At 29.5% G+C, this 15019-nt stretch overlaps 1 protein-coding gene across 1 annotated transcript; it reads left to right on the top strand.

Annotated features, from left to right (window-relative positions):
• Positions 1-7418: 7418 nt before the first annotated feature.
• On the top strand, positions 7419-11416 carry LOC107449290 (uncharacterized). Its single transcript, XM_016064783.4, has 2 exons — positions 7419-7761; positions 10573-11416. Exons 1-2 carry the CDS (start codon positions 7629-7631, stop codon positions 11304-11306), a joined length of 867 nt encoding a protein of 288 aa, XP_015920269.3. The 5' UTR covers positions 7419-7628; the 3' UTR covers positions 11307-11416.
• Positions 11417-15019: the final 3603 nt, after the last annotated feature.

Below are 15019 nucleotides of genomic sequence, written 5' to 3'. Positions count from 1 at the left end.
ACCACGTTAGATTATAAGAGCACCGAAGCTGTATATTTTCTAAACACTTATAACTTTGTTTTCTATTTCATGTCAGTTTCGATTTTTCTTTTTAATCAACTCTCTTAAGAGTTGTAAGAAAAACAAATTTCAATCACGAAGTTTTAATATTTCGAAAATTAAATAAAACTTATTTTTAAAGTCTCAGATTTGATCTCTACTTTATTTTTCAGTGAGAAATCAGATGAAAATAATGACCGGCACGTGCCTGCTCATTGGACAGATAAATAACATAGATTGTATGATTTATTTGTCCTAAGCAGTTTCCTTGCATGATAACTCAATTTCTTTGGTTGTTATGAGCATGAAATTATTTAAAGTTACGTTATTTTCGCGTGAAATATTTTTTTATGATCCTTACTACTTTCTACTAGTATAAATTTTTAAAAAAATATATAATTCGAAATTAAAGGCTTACAACATAAAAAAACGCTGTTTCGTCAATACAGTGAAATCTCTCGGGAGCGACCACTTTCAGTTTCACAGTAACAGTGCCGGATTAAGCGTAACGCGGGGCCTCCTAGGTCATTCAAAGTTTTGGGGCCCTTGGATTAATTTTTTTTCCTCGTATCTATATATATATTTCTCTTACACGGCACCAAAAAAAAGCCTCATTACAACTCCCCGAATGGCAACGCTAGAAAATCGACCTATGATTACTGCTAAAAATGTCACATGGCAAATGTCACATGAGGTGGCTCAGCATATAGCGCTTTTAAAAACGGAACCAATAACCAGAGTGAGCATTATCATGTTGTTCAATTCAGATTCATGCCCTAAAAACATGATAATACTCGTATTTAATTTAAACTCAATTAGGAATTAATTAGGCTGGCCTTCTCCGTGACTATAAATAAGTCACAATGTCAGACTTAGGAGAAAATCAGTTTAGTATTGACTAAACAAGTTTTTAGTCATGGACAACTTTATGTTGGCCTGTCAAGAGTTAAGTCATTTGACAGCCTTTCAGTAATTGCTCCAAGATGCCAAATCTATTATTGTGTTTTCAAAGAAATTCTAAACGCTTAGTGTTATTTTCTTAGAGCTTTGCAGAAGAAAATGTTTTTTGGAAAAAATTTAATTGAAACTTCTATTGGCAGTAGGCAAGGGGAACTGCCAAAATCAAAACTCCCCGATTAGAAATGCAGCATGGCGACCTCCACGTGGTATTTCCTGGGTAATGCTAACAGCCATGCATTTTAATTCATTGTATGTATGTAAATCATCCTTATTTTGTTCTAAAATGTTATGTACTTTATCACAAATGTTAATTTCAATAGAAATTGATTTCAATAATGCTGATCACCAAAAAATATTTCATTTGGCGATAAAACAAGTTTTTGTGTTCTTGAAAATGAAAGACTTTTTGAGGGTTATTATCTCACAAGGAAAAGTTAGGGTTTAAAGTTTATATTTTTAAATATTAAAATTTTTTTCTAAAACTTTCAGAATTTCTAGCATTAACTAATTTATTATACACATTTAGTTGAATTTAGGTGAGTAACTGCAATATTTGATAATTTATTTTGCTAATATGCTTCTCATTTCATTTTCACCATGTACAATCTAAATAGCTAATATACTTTTTTAAAAGCCAATAAGAATATTGATAGAATTCTTCTACATAAGTACAATACTATGTCTTTGATGATAAAATACTATGTCTTTGATGATAATATACTATGTCTTTGTGCTAAAACATTGTGTTCATTGGCGAGCGAGCGCAGCGAGCCATGGTTCACGGCGTGAACCACATAGGATTGCGTAGCAATTCTCGGGGGTTGGTGAGCGTCAGCGAGCAGGGGGCGGAGCCTCCTAGTATTTTTTATTTATTCAAATATAAAAGTATGTATATATCTTTTCATTTAAGAAAGCATATTTAAAATAAAAATAAATAATGGTAAATTAAATTTTACTTTATTTTGTTAAATTAGAATTAAAAAATAATCATAACATTTTGAAAAAATGAAAAATTTATTAACACTTTACAAAATCAACGCTACTATAAAATTGGTATTCAAAACTCTTTTTTTTCTGCTCTCGAGATCAATAAACTCATCTATAATGTTATCAAAATTAATTTCACGGAGAACATTTGATTGATAAATCTTTTAATACACAAACTGTAATAATACTTATAAGTAATAACTAAAATAAGTAGTACATAAATATGATTAACATTATGTAAAAAAATATCGTATTTTATTAATATATATTAGAAATAGAATTTTTTTTAAAAAATCATTGTTTTTCTTAATTTTTTAAATTTATTTTCAAAAAATTCCTTTTAAGGGGGCCCCGGGCCTTGACCTAATGGGTAATCCGGCCCTGCACAGTAACATAGTGGAGTTAGGTCATTCTTCCGTTGACTTAAAAATGTTATCGATTATTTTCGCACACAATTATAATTTTAGTCATTTTCTTGGTGCGTAAATACCACTTGTATTGAAAAGACGGATAGATGAATGATATTAAGCTTCTACAAAAAATGATCTAATTATGTATTAAAATAAAATTTCCAATTATGAATGATTGAGCTATTTTAAATAAATAAACAATGATGTTTTTTAAGTTTGCATTTAATTGTATGTCATAAAAATGAGTCAACTTTAAAATATGAGAAGAGTTCTTTGTTTAAGATACTTTGTTTATTCAAAGATAACTTTTTTCTTCAAAAAATGAATCATTGATAGCACCGTTTTTAGTGCACTCTGACTGGAACATGAGATTGTAGATCTCTTTCAGAAATCGTCAAAAAGAGCTCTCTCTAAATAAGACCCTCCCCCTAAATATTTCGAATACATTTTAATCTACTTATTTGTTTCATTAATATATCTCTATTTGATATCTTTTCTTATTTCCTTATTTGACTTTTTCCGCATTGGGTGCAGAGGCTTGCCCGGTGGCTGGGTGAGATTTCGATGGTCCCTCCTAAAGTTTTTCTTCTGTACGTTTCATCGTCTAAAGCAGAGGTCGCCAAAGTGGTCTATATAGATCCCCAGGGGTCTATTTAACAAAAGCGGGGGTCGATCTGAGGCAGGGCGGCGAATGGGGGTCGATCCGAATCGGAAGGGTCAATTGTGAGTCGAAAAAAAAAAAAAAAACAGTTCTCAATACGCAAATCACACATACCTAATTAAGTATGTAAAATTTGTGAATTTTTTTTACAATTGACTCAATATCAGTTTCTTTATAAAACATAAATTAATAAACGTATGTTTATTGGGGTGAAACAAGTATTTACGTACCACCGCGCAGTGGCACGAACTCAGCGCAGTTTATAAGTCATATGCATACGTGCGCTTGTCCAAATGTCACGCGTGACGAGCATTGACGTTACAAATGCAAATATCATACGCAGTTTCAGCTATCTTTGCAAACTGTGTTGAATATTTGCAGTGTCATTATTAAAACTTTTATAGTTTTGGATAATTAGTTATTGTTTCGATAAAACCATTCGTTTGGTTTAGATATCAATTTTAATTATCAATTCACAAAAAAGAAGGTAAGCATTAATAATATGGATTAGTACAGCCCGCGACAAAACTATAGCACACTTTGTTTTTTTTTTTTACGAAAATTACAAAATTGACCAATTTTGACGAAAATTAAAATTGACCAATTTTGAACCCAATATAGCGAACCTTGCAAAAAAACACCAGGCACACTATTATATCTACTTATGCATAATTACTTATTATTTAATAATAAGGTACTTAAATTTCAATATTAATATATTTTTCATAAAATTATTGTTACACAATGTACTATTAGTTTAATAAATGTTTAAAATCATTAAATAAATGTACAAACACAGTATCTAATAGAGTTTTATTTTAATTAACAGAAAATTACTCTTGTGTCGATGAAGATTTCGAAAAATTATATAGGGGTCGATAATCAAAAAAGTTTGGCGATCCCTGGTCTAAAGTAATCTTATGATTTTTTTATATATTTTATATTAACACGAAACACACACTACAGATAAAAAATAAAGTCTAGTTACAGTGGTAGTAACTAACGAACATGAACAGTGGTAACAACTAATGACATTGCAATACTAAAACATTTGAACATAGTTTCTTAAAAAAACAGTAAGAGATGTGTTAAAAATATCAATGTTTTTTTAGCTAACTCGTTAAAAATGTTGTTAAAAAAATTGTTATAAAGTTGTTATAAAGATTTTTTTTAGATAATTTACACAATGAGATCAATAATGTTTTTTTATTTATTTCGTATGTTGTGATATTTTATGGAAAACTGAATCAGATTTTAAATGTTATTAGCGTAAGAATTTTATAGAAAAAATAATAAAGTAGCCATATGATGATGAAACATCAAATATATTTCACAGTGCCGCGAGGATAAGTCTTAGTTGTTTTATAATAAAATAAAAAACTCTGTCGATACTTATATCATTGTAGTTGGGACTCCAAATAATACTGCAATGTCCCAAGATAAAACGAATAAAAGTAAAATAAAGAATTTTTAAGGTTTGTTCATTTATGAAGTCTTAGATTTTTTAGTTTTATGAAACCGAATTTACCATGAGCTTTAGAAACTAGATTATTAATGAGATGAAAGCAATCAAGATCCATTATTATAATATCCTATCATTGTTAATTTTATTGGACGTTGTTAAAGGTTGAGATTTAAGTGTATATAGAACATTTTCAAGTACTGAGATCTAAACGGTTTCTTGGGATCATAACGGTGAAATAAGGTTACAATATTACTTTATTTTGCAAACTTTTATGATTAAAAATATTTGAATTGGTATCTAAACTTACTTTTTGCAATCATTGAAAAGTTATACAATTATTGAATAATTATATTGCAATTATTGAATAGTTACAGTATTGTTTTATAGTATAAGTGGTTTTCTTCTAATTTTCTCAACCCTGCAGAAATTGATAGCTTAAGTCATGGTGACTCAAGAGATAGAGTGTTCGTCTTCCAATGAGGTGAACCGGGTTCAAATCCCAGCAATGGCTGGTTGATACAAATTCCGCAACCAGCTCGCGCCAGCCACAGTGCTGACGTAAAACAACCTCAGTGGTAGACGGATCATGGGTTAAAGTCTCCTTGCAGTCGGGATAATTGTGGGGGATCTTCGTGGTTTTCCTCTCATAGTAACACAAATGCTGGTTAGTTCCATCAAAAAGTCTTCCAAAATGGTTGAATTTCTGTTAATGCTTTATCCAGAAGTTCCCTTGTCTTCTGAATTGTTGGTAGTCGTACATTCGAAATTGGGTCGGCTGCTCAGCGATGGTTATAAAATAAAATAAAAGTTATTGAATAGTAAATACGCTATATTTATTTGTACTTATCGAGTATAATTCTAAATCATACTTGTGTAGGCATTTAGTATAAAAAATTAAAATAATGAATATGAAATTGTGAAAAATCATTTGGAATTAACTTTTTCGCACTATTGTTAAATATTATTGTTTTGATAAAAATCATTAAATAAATTTTTTAAGTTATCAAAAATTAAATAAGAATTTCAAAAAAAAGAAAAAAATGAAGTTGATAACTGAGCAAAATGATGATGTTTAAATTTGCTATCAATAAAATTTTGAGTCCTTTTCACTCAAGAATTTTTTAATTTTGATATGTAATCAGTTAATGGTTCGAAACAGGTCTTGATTAAAATGCGAAATCATTTAAGGTTATGGATTTGTGAGGGTGAAGCGAGGTCCGGACTGTGGTGTACTTAGGCCTTTACTTAGGTATGTAGTACTTACTACTTAGGCATGATTTATAATTTTGTGCCTCCTTTAGAAATAGGAAATTTTTAATTCTCTAATTCAAAAATTCTAAATTTAAAAAAAAGTAATGGTTTTCAAAATACTTTTTATAGAAAAATTCTAAAGTATTAACAAACCTGTTTAAATTTTTAAAATATCATCCCTTTCTGTAATAAAAAATTATAAACTATGAGTTTTGTATGGAATATGTTAATAGCATTTTCTGAAAACAGGTAAAAACGTCGAATTGGGTATAATATAGCCTACGTCACAGGTTGTGTTGTTCCTACTAAATTTAACCCATGAACGGCATTTTCTGCGAGCCTAACTTCAAGCCACAAGTAAACAAACGAAGTGTTCGATCGTTTAAATAGCTGCTCGCCAGATTTTATTGCATTATAAAGAAAAGTTATTGAAACTAAATACAACTAAATAAACAACAACAACTAAAACAAATAACAACAACTACTAATAACAATAACTAAATAAACAACAACTAAATTCCATTCGTTTAGCATTGCGTCATATGTTGTTCCTACTAAATCGAAGTAGTTGTGTTTTTTTCATATTATACCCAATTCTACTTGTATTATTCATATAAATTTAGTGTAACCATAGAAACTGAAATAAATATGATTTGATTTTTTGGGTGATTTAAAAATGCTGTAGTTTGCAACCCTTGGAGTTTTTGTAAACCTTTGTTTTGTTGAGTGATTTGTTTATCTTCAAGTTTTTCACTGTGAACGAATCTGGTCATACAATTTTTCAATTTTTTTTCTTTTTACAGTACATTTAAAAGCTTTTGTGACTGTTTTCTATAAAATCAAGTTCTGAAGAAAGGATATTTATGTTCATCTGACATAAAAAGAAAAACACTTTTAAATTAATGAAACGAGGATATCTCAATGTTCCTGATTAAAATTAGAATACAAAGTTTAGCTTTCTAAAGTCATAGAAACAAAAGTTAAGTTTTTCTCATGTTTTTCAAGCCTAAATTTTTTTAATATTAAAATATGTAGAATATTATATATTTGTTTCCGCTAATTTACAGTGCCATTTTTTTGGAATCTTCTTGCACAAGGTTTCACAATAGTCTAACTAACATGTAAAATGCATTCAATTTCTATTAATATAAGTGAGTGGTATAGGGGTCACTCTGGTTCCAAAATTTTCGAAAATAACTAAAAAAATATTTAAATAAATTAACATTTTTAAGGAAACATAGTTTATTTTCTTGTGCTTTTATTATATTTTTTTATTTACAAACATGTCAGCGAAAACACCAAGAAGTTTCTCAAAATGCGGTAGTGGTTGACTTACAAAGAACCAATTTACAAAAAAAAAAAAAAAAAAAAAAAAAAAAAAAAAAAAAACTGTAGAATGTCTTATTTTATTCGATAACAAAAAAAAAAAATATTGAAATCGGAAATCAGAAAATAGTTTCAATTATACGTAATCATGTAATATATAGAACTGTTAGCTTTAAAAGAGAGAGAAAGAGAAAGGAAATAAGATAGATAAAACAATAGTTTTAAAGCAGCAGGAAAATATTAATATTAATGGATCAAAGAAAGCGAAAAAAAAAAGTTTTTTTTTTCTTTCTTTTATGATTTTGCTGAGAACATAAGTAGGCTTAAAATAGTTCAGTACCGAAACGGAGACTACCGTCTTTCAACCTCTGTAAAAAGGCAGGTTTTTAAAAGCGGTGCCGAGCGGAGCGGAAACGTTTCTGGTCTAAACCGGTTGTGAAAGTTTAGCCGGATATTTTCATTATTTGCTTTCCCAACTGCCAAACGATTTTTATTATCTTCATGAAAGGCAGACGATACAATTCTCATTATGGATATTGAACAGTTAATCCGAGAAGTCCATGCAAGACCTGCACTTTGGAATCAAAAATCGACAAATTATTATTACAGAGAAGTCGTTGCGCAAAAGTGGAATGAAATCGCTAAAGCCTGTGACATGCCTTGTAAGTAATCATTTAATGTGTGATGTTTTTCACTCGTATCTCTGCAATTTATTTACTGTGAACACGTGGTTTGGATTGATGTTTCAAATAAGTTTTCTTTTTATCTACTCTGTTTGATAAGAACTTAGAGATGATTTTTCCACAATTCAAAAGATTTTCTAGATTATAGAATAAGGAAATGTTTTATTATTATTATTCTAAAATCAGGAATTGTTTTGTAATCTATTTAATACATTAACTACTATATTAAATTTTTTTGACGATAGTTCTTCTAAATTTTTTTTTTTTTTTTTGTTCTTCCAAATTTATTATGTTAAGCAGAATATTCATAATTTATATTTGATTGATGTTTCAAATACGTTTTCTTTTTATCTGCTCGGTTAGAGAAGAATTTTAGGATGATTTTTTCACAATTCAAAAGATTTTCTAAATTTCAGAATACGAAAATGTTTTTTTTTAAAATTATTATTCTATAATCTGGAAATGTTTTGTAATCTATTTAAAACATTAACTACAATATCAAATTTTTAGAGAACAGTTTTTTTCCAAATTTTTTTTGTTCTTTGTTCTTCTAAATTTTATATGTTAAAAAGAATATTCTAGATATTTAAAAGATTTTCTAATTTAGAAAAGTAAATTAAGTTTATTCGATATATAACTCTGGATTCGAAAAGATTATACAATAATGACGTACGTTTTAAATGTAAAGGTTACGAAATCAAATCAATTTATAAACTTCATTAAATTTTTTTATATAAATGCAAAATTAAAGAGTTTTTTTAAAAGAAAATAAATTTTCGTTTTTGGATGTATTTTATAACTAAATCAAATTAAGGTATAGAACTGAAACCTAAAATGTTGCCATTATATTTCGTCTCTTAATTAACTGCTATTTTGATAAGTAGTAAGAATGTTAATAAACAGATTTATTTTTTAAATATTAATTACATTTTCATTATAAAAATATATTTTCCCGAAATCACCGCGAATATGATACAGAGAAGATGATATGGATGTAAATTTACGGTATGATTATCGATGTAAATCGATGACAAAAGTATATTTTATGATTCATGTATGATTTTATTACTCCTATTTTCTGTTTCGAATTGCCTTATTTTTCTTAAAATACTAATTCCATAAATTTGGTACTTACACATGTTTTAGAATCAACATGTTATGGAAAAACATAGTTAATTTTGTTTAACTTAAATATTTTTCTTGACGTAAGAAACTAAATAATTTAGTTTTTATTTTCACGAGAATTCGGTTAAGAACGTCATTTTTAATTTCTTATTCACAATTGTAGTATAATTTAAATATTAAATGTAACCATGGTAGATTCACATATTCAGAATTCCGTTAAATTAAATATTTTTCTTGACTATTTAAGTTTAATATTCTAATTACCTTATTATTCTTTCAAATTAATTCTGAAGTATTCTGTATTTACTATCAACAAAAGTATTTTTACACTTAATTTTTGTATTGTAAAATGTTATACTGGAATTATGTAGACACATTGCTATCTTTTTAATTAAGTATTTTTCTTAAAAATTAAAACAACTCTCAACAACCTCTTTTTTCCTAAATATTTAAAACGTCAGTTTTTTTAACATTTATAAGGTTTATTTTATTTTATTTTTTTATTATTTTTTTTAACATATAATTCTATTTCTGGAACATTTTATGAAGACCCATTCAAAATTCTGTTTAAATAAAATATTTTTAGTGACTATTAAGGCTTAATATTTTAATTACCTAATTATTTCTTATTTAAGTAGTGTTAAATAATTAGTTATGCATTAAGTATTTGTTTAGATTAATTTTGTTGTAGATTGTCGTAAGTAGTGTTAAATAATTATAATATAAGAAGTGTTAAATAATTAGTTATAATTCAAGTATTTGTTCAGATAAATTTTGTTAGATTGTTGTAAGTACTAATTTAAATAGTGTTAAAAAATTAGTTATAATACAAGTATTTGTTCCGATCAATTTTGTTAGATTGTTACAAGTACTATTTTATGTAGTGTTAAATAATTAGTTATAATTTAAGTATTTGTTGAGATTCGTTTTTTTAGATTATTCTAAGTAGGTAGTGTTGCATAATTGGTTATACTTTAAGTATTTTAGATTCATTTTGTTAGATCGTCTTGAGTAATAATTTAAGTGAAGTCGCATTAGATTATTAGGTAAACTTTAAGCATTTGTTCAGACTCATTTTGTTAGATAGTCTTAAGTAATAATTTTGAGTAGTGTTAAATAATTATTTAACATAAGGTATTTATTTAGAATAATTTGGTATTTTTATAGAAATAAAAATTTAGTTACGAAGTAATTATTTGGATTTATTTTTGATCCTTTCTAAAATGGCTGGTGAAATTTTAAACAGTAAACGTGCTGCATACCAATTATAAATGAGGGAACTTGTCTCTTTCGAGCAATAGCATATATGCCGTGGTGGCTAAGAGCGGTGAACTGGGCTCGAATTAGCCGTCAAACATGCTTTTTAAAAGTATAACTCTGTCTGCAGACATATTTATTTTATGTCATTTATTTCAATTTAAAATTTTTTTATTTCAAACTTATTATTAACTTAACATTTTAATTTTTTAAAGAGGAATTAGTTTTAAAGATTAAAATAATTAATTTAAATTTCTACATTTTTTACACATTTTAAACGGGCTCTACTTAGTAGTGAGGGATTGGGAATAGGGGAGCCCACCAGTATATATTTATATCATATGAAATTTTAGCTTTCCTATATTCCAATTAAATGACAAATTTTAAAACGAAAAACTCTACTTTCAGGTGAAGCTGTTCGATGTAAATGGAAACATTTACGGGATAATTTTCGGAAAGAATTCAAGAAGGATATGGAAGCACGAAACAGTGGTACATCCGAAAAATACACTCCCCAGTGGGTATGGTACAAGAGTTTGTGGTTTCTCGGGGATCAGCTGCTTACCAAGAAGATTAACACAAAACGTTCTTTCTCTGGAGGGAAGCCACCAAAGGGTGCCACTAAAATAGAACATTCAGTGGCTGACGATTCCAAGGATTCCATTTACGACGCGACTGATAGCGATACCGAAACCTTAGCCCATGCCGTGTCCGTGTACGAATCTGAAGAAAGTCTCGCAGACGATTCCGCGGAATCAGTTAGCAAAAATATCATAGATGATTCCACCACGGAATCAAATGATAAAAATCTCACGGATAATTCCATAGAATCAAGTGGCAAAAGAAAGTCCGAAGTTCCTCATCACAGGGAGGCTAGTTCAAAGAAAATGAAATGTACTGATAAGTGTCCCGGAAACGACGACACTTACCATTTTCTCATGAGCCTTTTGACACCTCTCAGAATATTGCCCTACGATAGGTCAATGATAGCGAGATTAAAAATACAGAACATAGTGACAGAAGAAGTGGCTAAATTAAGTGGTGTCAGTGTTCCATGTGCAATAGACGGTGAACGAAACAGCGATGAAAATTCCACACCGATGTCTCCCAATGTTGTTAATTTGTCCGAATGTGATTATTAAGAAACGATATTATAAAACTTAGTTGAAATGTAAAACTACTAAAATCAAAAATAGTTTTATTTTTCTCAGGAGTCGTGAAATCAAAAAAGAAAAAAAAAAAGAAAATATAAGCCCATTTAAGTATACAGGGTGTCCCAAAATTATTGGGACAAACTTTAAGGGGACATGGTCATAAACATCTTTGTTTCGCCGGTAGGTTGTGTTCACAAAAGGGCATTGGAGGAAATAGACCTGCACTGCTGCAGTATTTGAGTTTGTCATCATGCAAAGTTTTACGCACATCGATCTGGCAGCTATGCACATAATGGACGGATTGCTGGAGGAAAATGCGAGAGTAGCAGAAAGACTGTATTGCGAAAGGTACTGAAAGAAAGATGTACCTTACATAATCTGCATATCTTCCAGCTCCGAGTACGTAAAATTTTGCATACTCCCATTCGGGCGACCCTCAATCGCCTTCTAATGAGATGAACCGGGTTCGAATCTCAGTGATGGTTGGTTGATACGAATTCCGACCCAGTTTGCACCAACCACAGCGCTGACGTAAAATATCCTCTGAGGTAGACGATCATCGATTAGAGTCTCCTTGCCGTCAGGCTTACCGTTGGAAATTTTCGTGGTTTTCTTTTCCATGTAAAGCAAATGCGGGTTAGTTCCATTATAAAGTCCTCCACGAAGGCAAAATTTCTCCCAATACTTGAGCCAGGAGTTCCATTTTCATCTAGCTTTTGTTCTAAATTACAAAACTGTGGAGTTGAACATTGTAGTCGTAACCTAAAATTGGTAATCGTAAACCTAAAATTGGATCGGCTGTTCAACGACGGTTATAAAATAAAATAAAAGCAGACGGGCATGACTAACAAACTAATTTGGCATAACAATAGTGCAAATTTACTTAAGTTAAATAAAGATTGACTACAGATAAATTTAAAAAATTACATAGGGAAGACAAAAAGAAGAAAAAAGGAAATAGAATCCTTAATTTAATTCAGATCAATTATTATCATATTAATAATGAAGCTGAAATGACTGCAGGTGTGTTTCTTTCAGTGCTCGTACCACATACAACACCACCTAGCGGCAAACGAACACGTTTCCTACCACATGTTGTTACGTAAATCTGAATCCTTCTGATCCCACCTCAGTGGTTACTAATGTTTTTCGGCAACGAAACTTCATATAATCAGCCTTTTTTTGGCGGAACCCCGACTTCATATAAATCGATCTTCATATAAATCATGGAACCTCGACTGCATAAATTAGTTTTTAAAAAGTAAAAGTTATAACCAAAAGAAGACCATTATTTCTTAAATATTTAATTAGAGGAATGAGACTTTTTTTTTTTTTTTTTTATCGTTTTATCACCAGCAACCTTAAATTTAGTTTTATGTCCGACAGTTGCTGTTCTTGCGCTATATCTAGTCTAGTTATGAATTTGTTTTTGGTATGTAGCTGAATGTGAATAAAATAAGCCGCTAATTATATTTTATTTCGAAATTAAAATGCGTTAAAAATGATTATTGTGAAAACATCTTTCTTAATTAAAGAATTTCATTTTGATTTGAAAGATACTAATGCAATCCTTTATAAATGCTCGTTCTTTTCATAATTTGTTCAATACATCGTTAATAGAAATAGTTTATTTTCAAAAATGACATTTCTATTTCATTGATATTTTGCTTGAAGTAATTTAATATAGACAACCGAAAGTTTAATTAAATTATATTTTGGATTTAAATATAATCAGAGGTTTCAAAATTCATCACTGATGGTTATAAAAAAATACTAACCCACGGAAACCCCTTAAACTCATCCATGGGGTTCCGCGTGGAACACCATTTAGGAACTGCTACTCTACATCTCCTTAAAGTTCGCCCTAATAATCCTGGGATACCATATATAAGCTGAGAGTACACTTTTTCTTTCAAAATTTGCATGAAATTTCAAAACTAATTTAAGTATCTAACGTGAAATTTTTTTAAAATAAGATAAGCAGTTTTTGGAAAGTAACTAGGTCATTTTTGCAGCAGCCGACTTAGTTTATTTGTTTACCTTTGTTCAGAATTACAAACTTATTGAAAGTTTTTCTTTCTAACTTTTGTTTCCTCTTCTCTTTTTCTCAAGCTTTTGAAATTATCAGTCCAGACGTCAGAATTTGGGAAAAAACAGAAGTAATTCCGGAGCCGAAGATTATTTGAATTCTTAAACAATCATGTTCAACTTTTCGTTTGCTTTTATATTAGGAAAAACGAGTGTTAAAAGAATATCTTATTAAAAAAAAAACCTTTTCTATTGTCATTTTTATGAGTAATTTTTTTCGTGTTTAATTTTTAATTGTTATTTTATATAGTTTTACGTTTTGTATGTGCTGTCTCACAAAATTTTGCGATTTATCCGGAATTCCCGGTAAACGGAAAAGTATATTTGCTGGCAGGTGGTGGTTTGGAAATTTTGGAGAAGATAACATTCGATTGAAAGCAGCCAACTCTTCTACTTTATTTTTCAAAAAATTTTAAAACTTCTCGGCCTATATTCGGAAATATACAGTAGTAGTGAAAAATAAGAGCTTATTGGTAATGTTGGAATGTGTTAAACGTCATTTAAGTGAATTAGTGAAAAAAATCAACATTCGAATGATAGCCTTGGCGTTTTGTAAAAAGTGGAGAGTTCGAATCCCTGACCGTATCTTTTTCATGCTCTTCAGTTTGACAAACCATACTTTGTGCGTACAAGCCTGCATATGTATGTAAAACAATAAATAAACATTGGAATTTATTGAAAGATAAGGGACTGAAAATCAAGACTTTTTTAAGCCTTCTACAACATTTTCCCAATTTTTGAATTTCATTCATTTTTAAAATGTCCTATAGTATATTCTTCCATTAAAATTTTTATATATTTTTTATTTTATTTATTCTTGTTTTACGTTAGCGAAGGTATCTTTGATGCCTGCAATATGGTGCTGTTATGTACTCTGTAAATAAAATTAGTGCCTCAAGATTACGTGGTTGCCCGATTCTTTCCCTTCTCCGTTACCATGATTTCGGCAATCAGGCTTTTTTTTTCCTCACACCGGTAAAAATGCACTTGTTGACCTTTTTAAAAACTTAACCAAAAATTAATATAATATATATTGATAATAATAAATATTGATAAGACCAAATACATGATAATGGATTGTAAGGGAACGGATACGGACACAGAACTACAAATTAATGAAATGACAAAATTTGAAAGAGTTAGGGAATTTCAGTACTTGGGTTCAGTTATCACTGAATACAATGATAAAATGCCAGAGATTAAGCAAAGACTAAATGCTGGAAATCGCAGTTTTTTTTTGCACTTAATAGATTGCTAACATCAAAAGTATTAACGAGGAAGACAAAGCTTCAGGTTTATAAAACTATAATCAAACCAACCGTTATCTATGGATCAAAGCCATGGACTCCAACCCAGAAACAAGAAAAAATGCTGATTACCTGGGGAAGAAAAATTCTTAGAACTATTTTTGGACCTGCCAAAGAGGGTGATCTGTGGAGAAGGCGATACAATTTCGTAATTTCAAGACTATTTAAAGCAGTGTTCCTTAACCTTTTTGATATAATGGACCCTTTCTAAAAAATTTTAAGAAGTCACGGACCACCCCCCTGTGAAAAAAATAATTGCAAAAAACGTCAATTATTAGAAAACATTTAATTTTATTATTTTAATGG

This window comes from Parasteatoda tepidariorum, chromosome 8 (assembly GCF_982258835.1).
Source record: "Parasteatoda tepidariorum strain Cologne lab strain chromosome 8, Ptep-v5.0, whole genome shotgun sequence".
NCBI classification, from domain to species: Eukaryota; Metazoa; Arthropoda; class Arachnida; order Araneae; family Theridiidae; genus Parasteatoda; species Parasteatoda tepidariorum.
Note: the sequence above shows the minus strand (reverse complement) of the source record. Positions and strands in the feature narration are given on the sequence as shown.